Here is a 23,283-nt window from a genome sequence, read left to right on the forward strand (position 1 = left end):
AGAATTATGGGTGGAATCGAGCGGTGGCAAATTGTAAGGCGACTACTCATCCTCGGGCTCGACACAAAGTGCTGCACATTTGTCCAAAATGTGGCAGGCCTTTCAACTGGCGATACAATCTGCAGCACCATTTGAAGTACGCGTGTGGACAATTACCGCGATTCAACTGTCCATATTGTGCTTACAGGACTAAACACACATCGAACGTTAGAGCCCATGTGCGTAGAAAGCATCCGGATAAAGAAGTCTACGTTGTCGATCTGATGACCGCGCAACATTAAACCGTGACTAGAGCGCAGCGTATATTCTCGCGAAGCTTCGAATCGATAGCCGGACGAATCTTCAATAAAACAGCTCTCAGCCGAACACTCGTCCTTTGAAAACTCCTTGTGTGCATGCTCCCTCGTCCGCCTATCGTATATTATGATTAAACGCAATTGATGTATATGTACGTGGAGATTTATTGTTAGAGAAACGATGATCGAACATACCATTTTATACGAAAAGTGACTCGATACGACGAATATCGTTCCTGTTGATGTTTCATGCAGTTACGTGAACGTGATATCATAAACCGAGAATCAAAAGAACGATATTTATGCTTTTTTCAGAGGCAAACTACTTAGTGTCGCACCAGAGGCAGAAGAACGTTCGTTGGTCGTACTCGCCGACTAGAGGAGGCACGTTTTCGCGAACGAACGACCAGCACGGGCAAAAGTTTCCTTGCGGAAATTGTCACAGCGTATTCAGCAGAAAGCACAATCTTCAATATCATTTGAAGTTCGAGTGCGGACAATTGCCGCGTTTTAATTGTCCTTATTGCGTGTATAGAACGAAACATGGTTCGAACGTGCGAGCCCACGTGCGCAGAATTCACCCTGGCAACGAAGTTTACGTCGTAGATATAAGCAAAACTGGTCAACTTCTATGATTTTCGTCGCGCATACTCGTTCTCTTATTTTCAGGGATAAATATATTTATCTGTCTCTATCTTCCGCCTCTTAACGATGCGAGTTCCTTAGTTTCAAAGGAATTACTCTTGTGCGAATCAACTTGCAATGGCAATGGATTCACATTTGACAAGCATTTACGAACTAAGTTTTTACTATTTACAATGCTTCTTCCATTGTATTTTTGTGCTTGAGAAAAGTTAATGTTTGCTGGAACCCCCTTCTCTCTCTCTCTCTCTCTCTCTCTCTCTCTCTCTTCTGTCACTTGTTTCACGATTTAATTTGTCTTTTGTATATAACGGTTTTTTTTTTAAGTAGTCAATTGTTTACGGCGATATTATTAATGTTAAGGAATTGCGAAGCGAAAAGAATACATAGATCGCGTCGATTGGAAAGTATGAAATATTTTCTCGTTTAAGATGAAGACGAAAAGTCGACATAGTCGAAAGTCATTTGGTTGACCTTTTCTGTTCACAGGTGTTCAATGTCCGGTATCGAATTGTACGTCTTACCGTGATGGACCTCGTTACATCTACGATCACTATCGAAACAAACGAAGCGAAAATTATTCTTGCCATAAGTGCGGTAACGTTTTCACGCGAAAAAATAATTTGTATAATCATCTAAAGTTTCAGTGCGGCCAGTTGCCGAGATTCAATTGTCCTTATTGTCCGTATCGTACGAAGCATTCTTCGAACGTCAGGTCTCACGTACGTAGAATGCATCCCAATCAGGTGGTGTACGTTCTGGATATTCGCGGTGACCAACAGAATAATGAAGCTAGTAACAAGTGAATTTTCGAACGATCAACGAGACGATGCTTGACAAGCTGTCGCCAGATTGACTTCGACGATCCAGTCGAATTCTTTCTACTCTTATTGTCATATTCTCCTTCGTTTTTTTTTTCTTTCTGTTTCTCTTCCCTGCGAAAACGGAAGAGACGCAGTCCCGTACAAAATAAATCGCACTGCGTTGACATTGCCCGTTTTGTAAGCTTTTGTATTTTTCGATAGTATTTAAAGTAGCGCAAATTGATCCGCTGTGCGATCAAACGACAGCCAATTTTTCTGTATCGTACGACAAACCGAACATTTGTTTTGGATGGTACATCGCGTGTGGCAGCTTCTACCGGTTTGTAAGTTCGTTACACCAGACCTAATGTCATTTTCATCGTCTTCACGGATAATATATATATGTTACTTACGATCTCTGTACTAGTCAACGATCGTCGATCGTATAATTTTTGCAAATTTTCCTGATTTTAGCGTTCGGTTTTCGCGAAGAGATGGATTCTCTCAATACGCGCTCGTAGATCGTTTCCACGAACGAAACGCACGTATAAACTCGCAATCAGCCAGACCCGTTTCGTTCCAGATACTACGGGCCCGTTCAGCGTGTTCGGGATCAACGTTGGTATCGAAGACGACCAAGGCCAAAGTATCGGCAAACTCTGGTCCCGATCGTCGAACCAAACCGATTTAGACAATAACTTTAAGACGAAGAGGTTTCCCTGTCCGAACTGTACCTGTGCCTACAGCCAGAAATACTCGTTGAATCGGCACCTGACCTACGAGTGTGGCCAAGAACCCCGGTTTAAATGTCCCCACTGCGAATATCGATGCAAGAAATCGGCCAACATTTACGAGCACGTGAGAAGAAGACACAAAAACTGTCAAGTATATGCGATCGACGTTCTAAAGATCGCTCGTAAGGAAGAAACTTAACCATTCGTCCCTCGTACATTCAACGATGCTTCACCGAAGTAGCAGCTGCCATTTTCTACTTTGCTCCTTATGCGTTTCACTTGGTTAGGGGAATTTTTAAATTCCCTTTTTATAATGTCACTCTTTTTTTTACCATTTACGAATTATACCAGTAACTATAAATAAAGACATACGTTGATCGAAAAACGGTTGATCGTTTGTCGTCGTTTATTTCATCTCCTATCCTTTCCACGCGATATCGAGACGCAACGTGACTCTTTGCTCTTCCTCTTTGCTCTACTTTGCTTCGCTCTGCTCTACGCTGCTTCTCTCTGCCCTGTTTCGCTTTACGCTCATTGCCAGTTTCTGCCCTGTCCTGCCCTTTTCTCTTCTCTGTCCCGCTCTGCTCTGCTCTGGTCTTCGCGTTCTTTATATCCTTCATGGTTGTTATCCACGTTAGAGCGAGTTAACGAAACACGCTTTACAAACGATAGCTGTTTACGTTCAGTGGTGAATCTTCTTTTCCAGGCGTCGTCTCGCGTTTGGTTTGCGCAACTTGGAGACAGCGCAAATCGACCGCCCAACGACTCTCCGCTGCTAATAAAAGGTTCTTCTGCTCTAACGCTTGCGGCAGTTCTTTCACTCATCGCGGCTCCCTAACCAGACATCTGCGTTACGAGTGCCGACAAAATCCACGTTTCAAATGTCCGTCTTGCGACTTTCGTTCTAGATGGACGTCGGACGTCTATAGGCACGTACGTAGAAGACACGAAGGTAGCGTCGTACGTTGCATCGACATCGGTAGAAACTAACACTGCGCAAGATGCGAATAATTGTTTTCTTGTACTCGAAGAGTAAAAATGTCTCACAATAAAAGTTTCTTCATTTATCATTGTCGCGTTATACTCTCGACTTGGGAGGCGTGCGAGTTGCGATGCGGCGAGTCGCCCCGTTTTTACAGCGTCGAACGAAAAACAGGATGTTGTTGTAAACTTGTGGTGTATTCGATAGGAATCGAGGCTCGTCGTCATGTTCGTTGAAGCGTCGTCGACCGTTCGGAGCATGCCGATCGGACGCGTTCGGCCGCTGGCACGAAAGAATCGAGTCGGACAGAAACGCGTGTTCACGAGGGAAACAGGCTGTCTTCCACTAAGAGGACTAAGAGTGTCTCTGCGGGTATAACGTTTGGAATTTCGTCTTACAATGTATGCGAATAGAGTAAAGGTGCAACGACGCGTGCGAAATTCACGCGACTCGTTTTCGCGCGTTGTTCTTCGCGCCTCGTAAAGAAGAAGGAGCGCGCGAGGATCGTCGAATACGCACCGTGGACGTTGATCGACCGGACGTTTCGATCCAACTTAAACGAGTAAACACGCAGCTCCTTCACGTCGCTTCTCGGACTTTTACCGATCCGGATAATTGACCGCGAGTATTTTGTTCTGCTTTCAGATTCTCGATATCACGCGAACGCTTGCTACAAGAAGCGACGAGTACGGTTCAACGACGCGACTTACAAGCAATATCCCTGCCCTAATTGTCCGAGCGTTTTCGTTTGGAAATGCACGCTGAAGAGACATTTGCGTAACGAGTGTGGACAAGAACCGCGCTTCAAGTGTCCCTACTGCGTTTACCGTGGTAAATGGAAGGCCAACATATGCAGGCACATCAAGAGAGTTCACAAGGATTGCAGCATCTACGTTCTCAGCGCCTAGAACCTTTTTATTCGATCGATTCTTTGCGATTCTATCGGTCGAACCGTGTTTTGTCATCTCGCATTAATTCTTCTTAATAAACTGAGTATATGACGAACCGAAAAGTTGCGTTCTTTCTGCGCATACTCCAAGTATCGAAACGATACTGACGATGAGTCGAGATAGCGAACGAGCCAACAACCGATTTATCGCAATGAGAAAATTTCGTCTGTTCGTTTGTTTCAGATTCCGAGCAAAGTTGGTGGCCGTACAGGGAAGTTGGTAGATCGACGAAATGCAGATCGACGAAACTGCGCAACGCGATTTACATTTGTCCAAGTCCTAATTGCGCCAAATCGTTTAATTGGAAGGGAAACTTGAACAGACATCTGAGATACGAGTGCGGCGTGCAGCCACGATTCAAGTGTCCGTATTGCGAGTATCGTTGTAAAGTTAAAGGAGACGTGAGCAAGCACATACCAAGAAGACATCACGGTTTGGTCGTCTACGTGGTCGACTTGTTCACCGCCTCGTCTTCCAACTAGTCCACCCCCACGCAAACCCGAAACCTGTATCTTCGTTCGAATAAAGTATAATTCGCCTTTTGCAAGTTGCGTGCTAGTTTTTACGACTGAAACACGTTACGTAAATCGCACGGTTCCATCGGTACGAGTGTACGTTACTTTTTTATCGCTGTTTTCTCGCTGTCTCTCCCTTCTTTCATTGCAGGTAATAACAGGTAATTATAGGCGTACACAACGATTATGCACATGCTTTTTTTCGCTCTTTGACGGACGATGAAATACGATCGCGATCCGATGGTATTTATACGACCACGTTTCCTTGATTTTTCTCGCACGTTTATTACACATACTCGATGCCATCTTCCAAGAAGCGTTTGATCGCGGACGATTCGTTCTTTTTCAGGGCACAATGGATCTACGTCGTTGAGGGGTCATCAACGCACGAATTGCCTCGTGAAAGCTAACAAGTACGCCTGCCCGAATCCCAACTGTCGAAGCGTATTCGCTTGGAAGAGAAACTTGACCAGCCATTTGCGATATCAATGCGGCCGACAACCGAGATTCAAGTGTCCTTATTGCGACTACGTGTGCAAAGTTAAGGCTGATATACGCAAGCACATCAGGATCAAGCACAAGAACAACGACGTCTATGTGATCGATATTTGTCAAGCGTGGGAAATTGTTAGATGAATCGTCTTGCGACGAGCAGCGAACGTCAACGAGAGAAGCTAGGATCGAGCTTGAGATTCGATGAGAAAAGAATGCGCGGCCGTGTTGTCAAACGATCCGGTCCGATATCTTTTGTCGACTCGCGATTGCGACGAAACATCGTAAAATCATCCATAACGAGAATCGAGGTTCGCTCCTTGCCGACGCTTTGCATGCAATCGTGGCCTTTTCCCCTTGTCGCTTCAGGGTTTCGGCATTTATATCGGCTACACGCAAACACTAACAACGAATCAAAGTTTTTCACAGGGTTCGGAATCATGCCCTTCCATGTTTATTTCTCGTTCTCCGCCTGTTGTCGTCGAACCTTCCACTATCGCGATACTTTCGGAACGCAACGGAGCCGACGAGTTCGAGTTCAAACTGAAATTAAATTGTCCGTTTGAAATTGTTTGTCACAAAGTTAACGTATTTTGATAACCATGCGACTGAACGTTTTATTTCACTATCTGTCTGTCTCAAGGGTGTTTTCGCTCAGGTGTCTAGTATACAGTTTTCTCGAGAACCACAAGCGCTACACATGGGCCCAGATCGAAGTTACGTTCAATAAAGTAAATCAAAATTCAAAGTACTCGCGAGTCTTTATTTCAAGCAAAGTTCACCGTTCACTCCTTTATCCGAGCCAAAAGGCTCAAAACAAACGCAGATCGCTAATTCGCGAGATCGTGTAAAACACGTCCTTTCCTTCTTTTTTTTTTTTTGGTCTCTCCTTTTCTTTCTTTGTCTTCCTCTTCTTGTTCTTTCTTCCATCGTCTCTCGCTTTTCAGGACATTTATATTCGTTCTTCTTATTTTTCAATTCCTTTTCTTTTTCTTTTATTGTGCTGGCATCCTTTATGCATTGTGTACGCTATTTATACTCTGATGGGAAATAGTCTTGCGTATACGCAATAAATAAATGGAATTAAATTAATGTGAAATTTTCCTCCTTCTAGGTACCCATGCCCGCGTCGTCGTTCAGACGAGAATGAGAAGGTTGGATCCGTTTACCAAGACAAAGAGGTTTCCATGTCCAAACTGCACGAGTGCCTTCACCCAGAAACCGAGTCTGACCAGACATTTGCGTTACGAATGTAGACAAGAGCCACGATTTCAGTGCCCCTACTGTCAACAGAGAAGTAAAAAGACGTCGGATATATACACGCACATCCGAAGAAAACACGCGAATTTGAAAGTTTTCGTCATCGATCTTCATGAATTGATGGCGCACAACTCATACAATTCGTACAAAATGAGTCGGCTATGAAGCAAGTTGTAACGTTTTTCAAGACCGAGTTTTCCATCCTCCGATTTTTCCCAAATTATCTTCTTCTAACTTAAATACTATACAGACTGATATACGTGTGAGCGAGCATGCGCTTGCCTCTGTGCATGCACAAGTACGTGATTATGAATATAATGGGTATGAAATTATCTTTGAAAATACCAAGCAGAAACTGATTTTAATAAAATTATATTCGTTTCGATCGTATCGCATATATATACCATTTATTTGAACCACGCGTTCCGATCCTTTGTCAGCGTCGTTTCGCGTTTCTACGATGCAAAGCGATTCGTTTCAGGTCACTTTGCCCAGCGATACAGCCAAAGGAAATAGCAACGCGCGGTTAAAATCGTTCGCTGATTTTTCCATAGCGCGTGATTCGAACGTTTCCAGTATTCGATCGGTTATCGATCTTTCGGTGCGTCGGCGTCGCTGTTTTCGTCGTTGTCGACCTTCTCCTCCTTCATCTGCCGTAGTTGTTGCATACGCGAATTCTGTTGTCGACGACCTATGCGACTCGAACTAGCTCGTAGACTGTGCGCGAGTATTTTGCTGCGTTTTTTGTTTCAGTTAGTCGTGGTTTCGGCATCTGGCGGAACAAGTCGAAGAAATTCTGCTGTCCTAACTGTCCAAGCGGATTCACTAGGGAAACGAACCTGCGAAGACACGTACGGTACGGATGTGGCCAAGGACCGAGGTTCAAGTGTCCCTACTGTGAGATGCGTTCGAAAGAGATCTCGAACGTGTATAGACACATTAGGACCAAGCATCGAGGAATGTGCGTCTTTCTCATCGACATCGCTACCAATAGACAGTTTTACGCACGAAAAAATTAATCGATATGGAAATGTTCCGCATGCAAACGAACTGCCATCGAACGTACGCGATAAAGAAAAGGAGACGTACTTTGCAAATCGCGCGATAAATAACGTCATTTCGAGCAATCGGATCGCGAAAAGAATTCGTCATCTCGTTTAGCGAGCCCGTCCATGCGCATTCTCGAAATTCCCACCAATTTTCGTGGAATATCGGAAACGAAGAATCTGTAAGCTCAAGTAGTATGTATACAATAAACGTTCATCCGTTGGAGAAGTCGGAAGAGTTTTTCGATTTTCTAAAATTTCAATTGTGCCAACAGAAACAAAAGAAATACCGCTGTGGGCTTTCTGTGAATTATTTTTTTTTCTGTCTGTTTCCTCCTCCTCTTCGTCCTCCTTCGCCTTCTTCTCCTCCGCCTCTCATCTTCTCACTGTCTCTCTGCCTTTTCCTCGTTCCTCTTTATGTCCTTCACAATCGACGACAATGTTACGGCAACAAAAAGAAACGCGTTACATCAGAATCCACTCTGCTTATGATTTCAGGTGCGATGTATTTACCGGAACCATCGATCTTCCAGTATCGCGTGGATCACTGTCTGCAATTGGAACCGCAACAACAGCGTTGTCGTCGACTGGGAAAGAAGCACGGAAGCAATGATAGCAATAGGTTAGTCTGATTGGTTGTTTCGTCGCGACCTCGCGAACATTTGCCGCGTTTCGATGACGATTCCCGGCATTCGAGTCGCGTGCAAACGCGATAATTCGCGATTTTTCTGTAACGTTACGATGATGCATCAGGTATAATTGTCCAAAGTGCGAGAGGACTTACCGGCACTTGCATCACATGTTGCGCCACTATAAGTTCGAGTGTGGCAGCCCACCGAGGTTTCAGTGTCCCTATTGCGAAATGAGGAGCAAGCAGTCCAACAACGTTTATAAACACATACGCCTGAAGCATCCAGGATCGAAGCTCGAAGTCGTTGTACTTCAATATGATCAGCAATGAACTTACTTCTTCCTTTTCCCTTTAACTAAGACAATTTGCTAACAATAAAGAGTTTGATTGTGATAAAGAAATAACCAGTGTTTTGCGTAGACCAATCATTATCCTTCGATTCCCACGTGAAAAATATATCTCATGCAGCGTGGACGAGGTGTAACGCGTTCAATTACTTTACTTACGCTTTACAGGTTGGAAATCGGCGGAATCGGTTAAGCACGTGGAAGAAAACGGCAAGGACAGTGTTGACGGCTGTCGAATCATCGAGCGCGTGTTTCGCCAACTCTTCGATGAATTTTGTTCTCGTACATACAGCTTGAAGATGCCTGCAATCGCTTTATTTGTTGTGTGTCTATAACTCGACGAGATAGTTGAACGTTATCGTGAGGCGCGCGTGTATGTGTGTGAGCCTGCAAGCACAATTTCCGAGTTTTCCCCACATAGAAACCATTCAGTTTCATTCATCTTTACCTGTAAATCTTCTTGTTCATCGACGATCCTTCGCACACGCGGTTCTTCCGTAGCGGCTCGATCGCTCGATCGAACGACTACCATCGCGTGAAACGATTCGCGAGTTTTCACGAGAAATCGGACGCACGATCATACATCATTGGTCCGCGGACAAAAAGCGTGGAAAAGAAAAGCAAGCCTTGTTCGAATCGACGAGGAGCGTCTCGAGCGAGATTTTCACAAATCACGACTAACCGATCTATTCCGTTTTTGTTTTCAGCATTCCTACAAATGTTGCCGCTACCTTGGATCGAGGACAAGTACCCGGAACGAAGCTCGAGAAAAAGTAAAACCCGATTCCCTTGTCCACGTTGTCGAAAGAGTTACACGACCAAGAGCGCGGTGACGGCCCACTTCAAGTACGATTGCGGCAAACCGCCCCGCTTCGAGTGTCCTTATTGTGGCAAGTTGAGCAAGAAAAAGTTCAACATCCAGGATCACATACGGCACAAGCACCCATCCAAGCCGGTCATCTGTAACACGTTGTTTTAGGACCATTCTTCTAGCGACGCGACGTATGACGCGTGTCGATGTGTTGGCCGCCGTTTCTCGAAACGATGTCGATACGAGTGTCGTTGATGAACGTTACCTCTGTGCGTTACTCCTTCGTAAACGAAACGGTTTGCCTTCGAATCGTTCGAATGGAATCGAAAAAATCGCAACTTTCAAATCGCCAAATCGACCAGGATCGGTTCGCGACGTCGAAACGACGCGTAGTGATCTGGTTTCGTTCGTGGAATCGTTGATCGTGAAAACCGTTAAATAGAAGAGCCCGTTAATCGAAAGACATCTGAAAGCTTGGAAGAATAAAGAAATTTTTGTGGGAAAAGCGAGAATAAACGTGTTCGGTTCTATATTCTGTATTCAGTTTGAAAGAGCGACATCGGCTTTGATATTGTTCGTATTGGTCGATGTGTACTCTACTCCTATATGCTATATCCTATTTTGCATGATCCCCTGTGTTTCCCTCTCGTTTGCGTGCCAATTGTAAGGCGATGTTGGAGAAAGCTGTTCGCGGGAATTAGGGCTAGCTTACGAACTTGACCGTGATACGATGTTTTGTAGGTGACCGACTCGACGATCTCCTCCGTGTCGCGCATTCGAGGAAGTACGCGAGGAAACGGGACAAGCTGTACAACGCGTTCACCGGAAAATTTCACTGTCCCAACTGTAACAACGGCTATGGCAGGCGAGACACTATGTTGGGTCACTTTAGGTACGAGTGTGGCAAGGCGCCGAGGTATAAGTGTCCTTACTGCACCATGTGCAGCAAGAAGACATCCAACGTTTATCAACATATCAGATGTATGCATCCCGAAGAACCTGTCACCCTCGTTAAACTCTATTGAACCGTTGTTCGCGGCTTACCAAGCCAACCAACATTGGATACAGCAAGATGTATCCAAGCGTTAAAACCTCCTCGCCCTCTATGTTTCTTTGGAACACGTCCAATTAAATGCACGATCCAGATCGCGTTGTTCGATCACGCGTCGTAGACGGCTAATATTTTCCAATTGTCGTTCGAACGAATAAAATTGCTGAAGAAGAACAAACTCGTTTCTCCTACTTTGTTCTCGTACAATGTTTCCTCTGGAATTTTTAGCAACGACGATGCAGCAACAGCAACAACGTGCAACTTTTCGTTTCGTCTCGTTTCGTTTGGTTTTCTTTGCTTTCGCCGGTTACTCCACGTTCCACGAACGTTCGTTCGATTAACGAGCCTTTCGGTTTGTTTCGTTTCAGATATCGCAGAATGGCGACCGAACGAGAAGTTCGTTCGTCAGGTTCGCGACAACGGACTCGATCACGAGAAATTCTTATCACGGAAAACGGAGCGAACGCTGATTTATCGACGCGCGAGAAGATTTCATCGTATCGGCTTCGAGACCATGGCGAACCATCTGCATCGAATGGTTTCCAAAAAATCAACGACGCCGTGCCAGGAATCGCGTTGTTCGTTCCAACGGAAGCAAACATTGATTTTAAATAATTATTTTTCATTTAGATGCCCTCGTCGATTATTGGACGCGTGCCCTGTCTCGCGCGAGTGGCAAACGATCGAATATGCTTTCACTCCGATCGCACGAAGAAGATTCCAATCGGAACGCACGACTACCAGCGTATGGCGAGGTACCAAAGCTTCGAACGATGGACTCTATGTATTCCTGTCAATAAATGAAAACACGTAGGACACAACAAACACACAACCAAGCTTGTCTCTCCTTTGGAAAAAATACGTGTGCGAGAACGTACGCAACGTATCATCCTTCCGATCCCTTTAAAGATCGCGAGACGAACGACGGCTCGTCCTGAAATTGAATTTTCGCTGGCCCGCAGTTATATTTAATTTTCGTCACCCGTTCCCAATTGGTCGAACGAGTCAGAGGAGATACGACTTGCTGCTTTCACTTCTCTCTAACGGTCCATTCTCGTCTCTTTTTCTGCTTACAGACTTCAGGCCAATTGTCTTGGGAAAGTTCCACGGTGTCGTTCGAAATTCTCGGCACATGCTGAGGCTACAGACGTCCCTTAACCGGCGCGGCTTTCCATGTCCAAGATGCGCCCGTACATTTCACACTTCCGGCGGCATGAGTCGTCACTACAGACTCGAATGCGTCGATCTGCCGCGTTTCAAGTGCCCGCACTGCGATATGCGCAGCAAGTATACTCAGGCTGTGTATAGACACATTAGGGCCAAGCATCACAACATGGAGCTAAGATTCGTCAAGCTTTACTGAATCCTCCTGGCGACGCTGCGACCTATTGCTTCGATTTCCAATCGTCGATTCAACCTAATCACCTCCTATTTATACCGAATATATCGATTGCCGCAAACCGACCGTATACCATGTCCATTTCGCGTTGCACGCGCGTGCGCGCTTTTCCGCTTACGACGGCGGAACACGGTTCGAGCAGACTGCAACGCGCGCATAATTCGATCGACCGAACCGGCCGAGTTGTTCGGCAAAGAAGAGACGGAAGAAGAAGCATGGAAACGATCGGGGCGAGAGACGAGAACGAAACGTAGGAACCTGTTCGATTTTAACGAGTTCCGAACGACGTAGGATGCATGTACCGAGGTTTATCGAAATTCCGATCGAACAGAGATAATAAACCACCGACGCGGTGAATAAAAACCAACGATGTATGCTTGCGAATTGCGAACAGAATCATATTGTTATTAATATTATTACTATTGTTATTATCATCATCATCATCGTTGCTATTATAAGAGCAAGATTTCGATATCGGTACCAAACCGTGGCAATGTACCGTCGTTGTATTGTCCGACTAGATCTTGTATTGTACATTTGCGTGGCTGCGCTTCGACGTAAAGCCTGTTTTTTGATAGTCTTTGTACAATTGCCCATAGTTTATTCTCAAGGAGCCTAGGAACATTTTTATCTACCAAAGGACTCGCACGAATAAGTTAGCGTAGGAATTGTGAGTAATTGCAGTGAGGAAAATTAGACGAAAGAAGGAAGAAGAGAAGAGATAAGAAAAGAAAGGGAAATGTCGCAAAGACAACTGTCGTTTTTTTTTTTATGTTTTACGTATGTCTTTTTTTTGCATCTCTGTTTTCGTCCGTTTTCAATATTTTCTAAGCTCTTGTTCCGATTCCATCTTCACAGTTTTCATTCTCCTTCCCTACGTAGTAGCACGGGCACTCACGAACAAGTACAGTCCAATTGGAAATTTTGCCACTTGCTACATATTGCAAGCTCGATCGAGTCACCGGCTTGCGATTTTCTGCGCTTGTGCTTTATTCGTTCGATTTTAACTGTGTACACACGGCTGGGTAGATCACGATACAGTCGATTTTCTGTTGTTAATAATCGAGTGATATTGAATTTCTTGGTGTTGAAATAAAACGAATGGCGCGCGAGCAAGGGTGAGGGGGAGAGAGAGAGAGAGAGAGAGAGAGAGAGAGAGAGAGAGAGAGAGAGAAAGGAGGGGAGAAAATTTGATATCCTTCGAATCGTTGATCGTGTGGCGAAATATTTGAATGTTGATATGAAATCCGTGCTTGCAGGTAGACAGCCGGCAAATCATCACGGTTGGTTCCACTGCCCTCGTTGCACACACAGTTTCCTGTCGAAAGACTGTATGATGCGTCACTACCGGTCCCATTGCAACCTCCACGAGACTCGTTTTCGGTGTACGTACTGCGATTACGGGTCAAAGTATAGCTCGAACGTCTACAAACACGTACGAAGGGTCCACAAACAGTTGCCTTTGTTTAAGCCACATCGGCTGCTTTTGCGTTGACCAACGAAGAGTAGATGTTGTTGTTTTCGAAGGACAACGATGGTAAAAAGGGAAGAGGAAACGTGGCGGAGACATCGACGCTCTGACGACGACGACTTTGCGCTGCGTCGTTTCAACGAGGAGATACGAACGCGCGGCACAGCACGTCCGTGCGTTGTTTTCAACGACATGTGCTGCGACTTTTCACCAAAGATTGCTATCCTTCTCTGTCACCATAAGATTTGTAATCGATCAACTTTTTTTTCCTTTAACCACCATCCGCAAATAAAATTCGTTTATTTCGTTCGATCACCGGAAGCGTGTTAATTATTTGACAGAATTTAACGATTGCGTGTACGTAGAAACACGCGTTCACCCGACAACGAAGAGACCTTTGAAAACGGTTGAAAGTGTCTCGCTGTCGCAGTTTGAGATCGAAATCGTATTCTCTGAAATTCGTCGCACGAACCGTAGACAAGCATACTGACTCGGCCTGTGATTTGCTTGTCTTTTGCAGGGTACGTTGAGGAGTCGCGGCCGGGGCAAACCGATCAAGTTCAGAGATACTTTTGCCCGAGATGCTGCAGTTCGTTCAGTAAGAAGGCGAACATGCTGACACATTTTAGATACGAATGCGGCAAGGAACCACGCTTTCAGTGCCCGTACTGTGGCAAAAGGGACAGAAAATCTTCGAATACCTACAGGCATATCAGGACGTACCACAAGGGTAGTAGAATTCAAGCGTACAAGCTCTACTGAATCGATGTATCGACCCTTGGAAGAAAGCAGGAAGAAAGGAAGGAAGGAAGGAAGGAAGGAAGGAAGGACAGGAAAGAAAGGACAAAAGCATGGAAGAAACGAAACCAACGTATCGATGTGCATTCTTTCGTAGGCGTGTGATTCGGGATGAATTGGAATCGAGCGAAAAGCGCGAGCAGTTGTGTGTACAAGATTACGAAAATAGATGTGTTCCTTGTCCCGTGAGAATCACTGTTCTCGTTCTATCCCGTCTTTCAGCTATCTCATTTTACTCGATGCTACTCGTTTCAGCGACTGCTCGACATTTAACGACAGAATTAGATATTGGTTCGCGTATTGCAGCATTCTTAGGGGTTTGTTTCTCTCGACCTACTAAGCGTATCGGTTAATTCGTTTCTCTGTTGTATTTATTTCCCTGTTCCTTTCCGTTCGGTACCGACGCTGGTTTCGCTGCTTGCTAACCGTTGGCTCTGTTTTCTTGTTCGTAGGACGGCCGCTACCACCTTACGATAACACCGCCGTTCTGGATAATTTGAGAGCGGACATGGAGTACAGGGGGAGACGAGCTGCCATCAAGCACGAAGATGGTGTATTCTGGGACTCTGGCAAAATGTCCTATCATTGTCCTATATGTAACGCAGGTTACACCTATAAGAAAACATTGAAGACGCACATGAAATACGACTGCGGAAAGGAACCGAGATTCAAGTGTCCTTATTGTAACAAGAGGGACAAGTGTTCGTCGAATATTTACAAACACATCAGAATGCGACACGGCGGAATGCCTGTGATCGTTCATCGAAATTAAAAACGATCGTTCCTCCTTCATCGAATTTACGTTCGAGTTTATCTCGTCGGTCTCGTCATTTCCATTTAATCCGCAGATTAAATTCGCGGTTGCCTTAGCTCGACAACGGCGCTGATTCCCAGTGGTAATATAGCGATCCGTTTCGATCCAATCGGTGTCGGTTGACCGCGCCAAGTTTGTCGATCTATCGATCTATGCCGCGTTTGAAAATACAACGATAACGGCGTAACGCATCGCGATAAATAACAAGTTTCTCTCGTGCCGCGTATAATTCTCCGCAGTTTCGGAGATTAGGCTACTGGCAACGCGTGTACGCGTGTACGCGTATTCCGGTATTTTCGTAGGTGGCAAGTTTCTATGAACTTTTTATGATAGAAGAAGATGAAAAGGACGGAAGAAAGAGGGAGAGGGAACGGAGAAGAGAAAGAAGAAGGTGGAGAATAGGAAGGAGAGAAAGCAAGCGAAGCGGAAAATGAGAAAAAAGAAAGAAAAGAACAAAGATAGTAGAGATTTAGGATTATCGAGATCGATTAAAATTGCAAGTATCGAGATGGACGAACAAATCGAGCGATGGCGAATTAAATACGCGTAACAGAATGATACACGATGTATCGCTTACCTCAATAAAATCGTCATATCTTTAACCCGTGGTATATGATATATACATTTGCGAGTATAATGTTAATTACAATTATTGCAGACAGTCGTTGGTGTTCCGATCGCTGTCTCTCTTCCCTTTTCACAGATTCAAGTACATACAGAAACACACATACACACACATAAACAGCAGACGCGTGTTTGAACGCGTGATAAAGTTGGAGGAGGTTCGCAACGCGGAACGGTATAAACTGTTGGTAAATCGAGGACGCGTGTTAAACGACGTCGAGACGACGGAAAGCCGAGAGAGAAGAGCAGTTTCGTTACAGCGCAACGGCTCGACTTTTTCTTTCTTGTCCGTGTTACTTTGTTACGTTTATTCTAATCGCTATCGCGATTAGACACGCTTGTCGATAGCCACGTTAGATCTGTTCGCAGGGCCTATTCGAGACGATATTGCATATAGTTTTGGCAAACGGTAGCGAGTGACACGACGCAGGACTAATTGTCCTGATTCTTTTCAGATGTACGGATATTGGAGTGGCCAAACGCGAGGACGCAGGCCGCGGTCTCCAGTTACATCTGTTCAAAGTGCAACGCAGGATTCCGAAGGATGTGGGACCTGATTAGACACAAGTGTGGCCAGATACCTAGATACGCGTGTCCTTATTGCCATAAGAAGGACAATTCATCCTCGAACGTTTACAGGCACATCAGACGATGGCATCCTAAATTGCCAGTCGGTGTGAATAAAATGTTTTGAACGGTGTGAAATACTGCCGGTGAAGTATCATAGTTTAGAATCATTGGAATAGCAGATCAAATCGACACGAATCCAGCTCCACTGCCAGATTTCTTTTTTCTCCACTACGCGTATTTTATTCGAAATAGCGATACTATGCGTGATCAAGTTACACGGATGACGTTAGCAGGGCTCGATGCGCGTATTCGAAGAAAAATGATTTCCGTCGATCTGATATTTCGTGTGCCTGTGTACGTGTGCGTGTGCGTGTGTGCGTACGCGTATCGCGTATTCGCGTATTCGCGTATTCGCGTATTTGTGGTACGTGCGAGCGTCTACGTGCGTCGTGCTTATGCGGATGTGCATACGCGTGCATGTGCACTTGCGCGAGAAAGGAACTCGATGAAACTGTCGTTGGTATACGTTCGAGTCACGAAACGATCGGTCCCTATGATCAGGATCTATAATCAGAATCTACGAGCATTATAATGTTTCCTTGGTGTTCTACTTTCATTTACGCGTAACTATGTAACGCTTTGTAGATATGTATCTATCTACGCTTCCATGGAATGAATTTGAATTGCTGATTTTCTTAACGCGTACACGTCTACGTGGACGTGCACGTGTACGTATTTCGGCATAGAAATCGTGGATCTCCCTGCGCGCCGATGCGTTATAGCTCGAACTTGGCTATATATCGTATTTGTGTTTTAATTTTCAGAGTGGAACGACACGTCGTCCCGTTCGAAGACGAACGCGACAAAGTGTTCGCAGTGCGGCAAGATGTTTCCCAAGCAAAGGGACTTGGTCTTCCACTTGAAGCACGCGTGCGATCAGAAACGCAAGATTCGTAGCGTGAAAAGCGTCGCAGCTTTTCTCTATGGCACCAATTTGGACTGCAATCAATGTGGGAAGACGTTTAAAAGGCGGAAAGATCTGAATTACCACGTTCGTCATTTGTGCGGTATTCGAGGGATACAGTGTCCTTATTGCAACAAGTGTTACACGTATACATCTAACGTCAAATATCACATAAGTCGTTACCACGAAGGAAAGGAAGTTTATTACAATAAACTGTTTTGAGCGATTGATTGTCGCGAATATCAGTTGCCACGGTACATCTATTTCTAATCGGTATTTCCAAAATCGTACTTAATCCACGCGATACCTCACTTCGCACTATCGTATACTTGGTCTTGTCTCGTCTCGTCTCGTCTCGTCTCGTCTCGTCTCGTCTCGTCTCATCTCGTCTCGTCTCGTCTCGCCGCGTCGCGTCTCGCCGCGTCGCGTCGCGTCGCGTCGCGTCGTGTTGTGGCGATGCCGTTTCTGAACGTCTTTTCAGAAAGAAATACTTTGTCCCTTTGCCCGAATAGGACATGGCATAAAATTGCAGCCGTCATCCTCCTCTCTCTCTAGTCGTTCGAGCATTCGTTTCAAAGCTGAATGACATCGTCGGTGATAATTGTAAAGGATCTCGTAACCATCATGTATAAACGTGTTTGAAACGATTAAAAGCTCGATGAATTTTCAGTTTCCGTTGTTTTTCTCTTCTCCTACGTTTCCACCGTGCTACGCGTAATCGGTTATCTCGTAAGTTGCCCTTACCTTCATCTCCTTCTTTTTGTCTTTTATATTCGTAATAATTACTTGGTATCCTCTGAAACCAGATTTCCACGTTATTACTTTCTCATCGTTCCAAACACTCTCTCCTCTCTTTTTCCTTCTCTGTCTGTCTGTCTGTCTCTCTCTCTCTCTCTCGTTCTTCCCCTTCGTTCTCTGTCTCGCGCGCGCATTTCTTCAGGAACGTTGCCCATTGCACGGTATAAAGCTCATGGCTCCGTGGCTTTGACGTGGATTAACCATCGTGTATCTTGGTGTTTCCAGGTGACTATCAAAGGGAGCAGTTTTTCAAATGGAACAGCATGGACTTTGTTAACTATTCGTCGGAGGTGAAAAGCTTCTTGGATAGGTATAAATATCATCCGAACGAGCGTAAAAGATTCGAATGTCTCAACTGTGGATGTCGTTTCACCCAGAAGACCACCATAACCAGACACCTGCGGTACTTTTGTGGCCAAGGACATCGCTATCAGTGTCCTTATTGCGAAATGAAAGCCTCGTGTTCGTCCAACATTTACAGACACGTCAGATCGAGACACATCGGATACAAAGCTCACGCCATCAAACTCTTCTCTTCGATGAATCCTCGTAGAAACATGTAAAGCCGATATTTCTCGCGTTGGCTAAGGAACGAAGCGCATTCCAAAAAGCGATTGCAAACGAATATTTCAAGGTAGATACGATAGACAATACTAAGACGGGACGAGACCGGACAAGACGAAATTTTACCCAATTAAAATAGAGGCACAAACAGAAACGAATCGAGGCTATATTAATAACGTAGAACCGTGTAAAATTTTTCACATGTTCTCCAATGTAAAAAAATATATATATATATATATATATGTATGTCTTTCTGCATCAGTCTCTGGTCGCATTGCTCCTTCGGTACATCGTCCCATACTAGCCAGCTTTGCTTGATCGACGTTTCAACGAGGATTTTCCCCTATTTTCTTTTTTTTTCTTTTTTCGAATCTCGACCAAGAAGATCCTCGTTGAACGTGCTCTCTTGCCGATCCAGACGTAAAAATGGATTCTCCTTCGAGCCTTGATTTTCTTTTACTTTCTCTATGTCACGACGACACGGAACGATGCACTCGCACATGCTCCTGGACCGAAAAGTGCTTCGAAAACGGCTCGTACATCGTACTGTTTCCTGCTAACTCGTTTCTTCGATATTTCAGGTGTTTGGCAGCATATTCGACCACGTCCGAGGAAGCGGCCGAAAGTGTACTCCGTGCACAAGAATCACTATTGTCCACGTTGCAATCGTGGTTTCACCCTAAAGAAAAACATGTCGCGGCATCTGCGTCACGAGTGTGGTATGGCGCCGAAATATCAGTGTCCCTACTGCGACAAGCTTTCCAAGTTTACCCAGAACATTTACGCCCACATCAGGAAATATCACCCTGACCAAGCGCTGTGCTTTAAACGGCTCTACTGAACTCACGATCGAGAGATTTCTTCTAATACGCGGCTCCACTCCACCGATGTGTCACACCAAGTGAAATAAAGTTGTCAAGCCCAGTCTCTCGAGTCTTTTTATTTACATTCGAGAGTGTTAGACACAGCGAAGAGAGGAAAAGAGAAAAGAGAGAAATGGAATGCGCTCATGCGTCTGACTAACCGTGTTGCTAAATTTGATTTCAGGTGTATCGTCGATCGCAGACGGAACGAGATCCTTTGTCGTCGAATCGTTTGCTTCTGGCGACGTCGAGCGGTCATCCCGCAACGGTGGTAAACTTCGAGCAACCCCTTTTTCCACGCTGAATCGTTCGTCGTCGTTTCTTTTTAGCGAGAAAGACCATTTCATCCAAACACCTTGCTTCTTTTTTTATGCAATTGTCAAGGAGAATAAAGCGGAAAGCAACACTTCCGACCGTTTTTCCTATTTATCTTCTTCCAAAGAGCGGCAGACATGGGAAAGCGTGCGCGATATACAGCCAACTCGCCTGTAACACACGGTTAATACGTTCCGTGTTGCATCAAAATCGTGTTACAGGAGAGTTGTCGCAATTTTTGCACCGTGTTATATCGACGCTGTATTTCCTACATCGATCCGCAACGGTTGCTTTTAAACGCCTAAGTTTTGCGTCTACTTTCTTATCGTAGACTAGAGTTGCCGCCATCGACATTTTTCGATAAACGGCCAACTCTTTGTCGCAGCATGAGAGAAAAGGGGGGTGGGGGGGTGGGAGGGGAGAAAATACTGCTGTTATATGTGTCGTCGAGCTAACGTTTGCCTGTTAATATCACTTACCGAGAAAACTACCGTGTAATTTCCAGTGATGTTCAACCTGTCGACATTGCCTTACGTGACCGTTCTGGCTCCGGATCGGAGACGAAGATGCTACAACACCGGTATGCTTCCAGCAGTGGACACCACATCCCGAGGTAACTTTGACTGTCCCAAGTGTCAGAAGACCTACAAATGGTATCGAGGACTTCACAGACATTTGAAATACGAATGTGGTAAGGCGCCGCGCTTCCAATGTCCGCATTGCATGTACACTGGCAAACACAGGTCGCACGTGTACTCGCATATTAAGAGCAATCACAGCGATCGGCCGATTTACGCTCTGGATACTCAACAGGGCTGAAAGCCGTCCGATATTTGTTCGCGACAATTCTCCCGATTATCCAAATGGGAAGGGCATCTCCTTCCTACGCTTTAGTAATCGAACATTGCCGATACGCTTCGAATCGTAGCGATACGCGACGGATGCGAATATAGCGAAGAATGCGCAACATCGATTCCGTAGCTGGAACCGATTTTCTCCATCATATTCTGTACATTTCTACTCGTAGTCACTCTGTATAGAAAATAAAGGATTCCTTAGCGATAGCAACGGCTCGCTTTATCCACCTACGATCGTCACGTTTTTGCGTTTCTGTATTGTACATCTCACTCGTTGATCGCACGACCACCATGTACGACGACGAAGAAGCGTAAAGGAAAGTGAAGTGAAGAGCGACATCTGCTGCTGCGGTCCACTCTTTCGTTTCCTTTCATATTACCGTTAGAGTAAATGAACTTTTCATGTTTTCCATTTCGCTCGACGTACTAACGTTCGAACCGTCGCAGAGTTAGTTAACTTTCTCGTCGTTTCATCCTTCCGTGTTTCTTTCACCGAGCAGAATTTCGATTTCGTCTTGTCTCGATGCCGAGTCCATCGTCAGCGGTATATCGAGTGTTGGACGTTATCGTTCGTCGATCTTTCGCAACTAACCGTTGGAAAATTTGTCCTCTTTTGCAGATTCCGACAGATGTACTTGGGACATGATACAGCGGACTTCTACTCAGCTCTACGAACGAAATCGACATCCGTGCCCGAATTGTTCTCGTACCTACAAACATCGAAGTCACATGATACGACATTATAAGTACGAATGCGGGACATCTCGGAGATTTGAGTGTCCTTACTGCAAGAATCATCTTCGTCAACGTACCAACGTGTGGACGCATATACGCACACTTCATCCAAAATACAAACTTTATTGCATCGATATCGCCACAAATGCAAAACTCTACCATCAAGAGCATCGAACCGATTAGCTCGCGGATCCTTCTTTCGCCGTTCCAACCAATCGTTCGATCAATTTCTCTCTCGTTTTCTTTAGCTTTCGATGTTATCTCGTCTCGTGTCGTCTTATCTCGCCTCGACACCACTCGTTTCGTCTCATCTTATCTCGTTTCGTCTCATCTCATCTAGTCTCATTTCGTCTCGTCCAATCCTACCCGTTTCCTCTTCATTTCTGATCATCCTTCTGAGACTGCGTTCTCCAGCGTCTAGATGCATGCGTGAACATTAACTTGGTGTATTTTATCGATGTCGACTGCTCCATCTCGCACCCGTATCTGTTCGAAGGTAAGAATTTTCACATTCTACTTTTGAGAGTGTCAACGAGCGTTAAAACAGTTTTAACGTGAATAAATAATTGATGCCAAGTTTGAACTTTGCTATTTTTCTATCGACTGCCTATGTCGACTCTACTATGATGTACTTATTATACCGTTCCATAGTCGTATGTAAGCGCGTTAAGTTTCGTTCTCGGAAACTAGATTCGACTAGAAACGGTGGATAAACAGCGGCCGACTGGACGCAGCGGCACGAAACACAGGTTTGTGGAAAATGGCAGTAGAGTTTACGAGGATTGCGCTAAAATGAAAGAGAAAGAAGAAAAGCCTAGAGAAGATTAGATTCGGCAGTCGAATTGCACATCTCGTGCAATTCGAAACGAAGAACGCGGACTTTTTACTTGGGATTTCTTTCTACGCTGTTTCTATACAAAAAAAAAAAAGTACGTTCAGGTAACGAATCGAAATAATGGTTCACCGATAATAACGTTCTTTTTGTTTGCGTGCTTGTTTCAGAAAGAGGAAAAGGGAGCACGGAAATCGAGCGGTTCCACGGTCGTTCTGGCAGAGAATTTACGATCATCAGACGAGACGGAATGTACGAGTGTCCCAGTTGTCGCAATCTCTACAAATGGAAGAAATCGATGCTGTCGCACTTGCGGAACCAGTGCAGACAGCCTCCGCGCTTCGAATGTCCTCACTGCTCCATGAAAAACTACCAAAAGTCTCACATGATCCGTCACTTACGCGTACATCATCCTCAACTCGCGCAAACGTTCTGGGACCGAAAGTTCAGTGCTTTCTTTCGATTTTAACTTTAATATTTCCACATCAATTGTCGTTCTTTCGATTGTTGCTCGCAATAAAGCATCGTGGTGAATCGATGGAAGAAAAAAAAAAAAAAAAAAAGAGTGAAGAAAGAAAAGAAAAGAAAAGAAAAACAATATTTATTCCTCCCCTTGTACACGAGATCCATTGGTTCGATCGCCGTGCATCTTGGCGCGTGACAAACACCTAGCGAGATCCAATATTTCAATCGTCTCCTCGATATTCTTCGACTAACGAGCGATCTTTCTATGGCTGGTTGTAAAGTATGGATGCTTGGTGGAAAGATGGTTCCACGGGATCCATGTGCTAGCACCGACCACGTGCACGCGAGAAGTCTCATTTGTTGTTGTATCGCGCGAACGCCGATTTTGTCCGAACCTATCGGGAAAAGCGTATCTGTAAATTGCGAGCACGTTTCGCTGGGCGTTTCGAAGAGAGAATCGGGAAGAAGTGCGCGTGTTGAAACGTAGGTTCCGTGGAATGCGTACCTTTCTCAATTGCGTGGCTGCTCGATGGCTGCTCGTTCCGAGCAGAGTTCCGACGCAGCTCTGTGCTCGCAACGACAAAGTGGTCGAATTGCTGGTGGAGAAGAGGGTATATTATTTCTCGCAGCGAACACGGAGCTACCCGGAGCTAA

General features: G+C 45.1%; 1 protein-coding gene across 10 annotated transcripts in view; it reads left to right on the forward strand.

The window, feature by feature from the left end:
- The window catches only part of LOC126919936 (longitudinals lacking protein-like), a 91,618-nt gene that overhangs the window by 45,174 nt on the left and 23,161 nt on the right, over positions 1-23,283 (forward strand). Inside the window, exons 6-8 of one of the 10 annotated variants that reach the window (XM_050729681.1) lie at positions 9,406-9,588; positions 10,251-10,401; positions 10,929-11,190. The exons of 5 other annotated variants lie outside the window; for them this stretch is intronic. In XM_050729681.1, coding sequence (XP_050585638.1) covers positions 9,406-9,588; positions 10,251-10,401; positions 10,929-11,175 — 581 coding nt within the window. In that variant the 3' untranslated portion in view covers positions 11,176-11,190. Of the gene's footprint in view, positions 1-3,181; positions 3,428-3,664; positions 3,830-4,102; positions 4,470-9,405; positions 9,589-10,250; positions 10,402-10,928; positions 11,316-11,636; positions 13,149-14,680; positions 15,645-23,283 lie in introns of those variants that run through there. 4 more of the 10 variants (XM_050729682.1, XM_050729679.1, XM_050729683.1 and 1 more) reach the window with 4 other exon arrangements.

This window comes from Bombus affinis, chromosome 9, assembly GCF_024516045.1.
Source record: "Bombus affinis isolate iyBomAffi1 chromosome 9, iyBomAffi1.2, whole genome shotgun sequence".
Lineage (NCBI taxonomy): Eukaryota > Metazoa > Arthropoda > Insecta > Hymenoptera > Apidae > Bombus > Bombus affinis.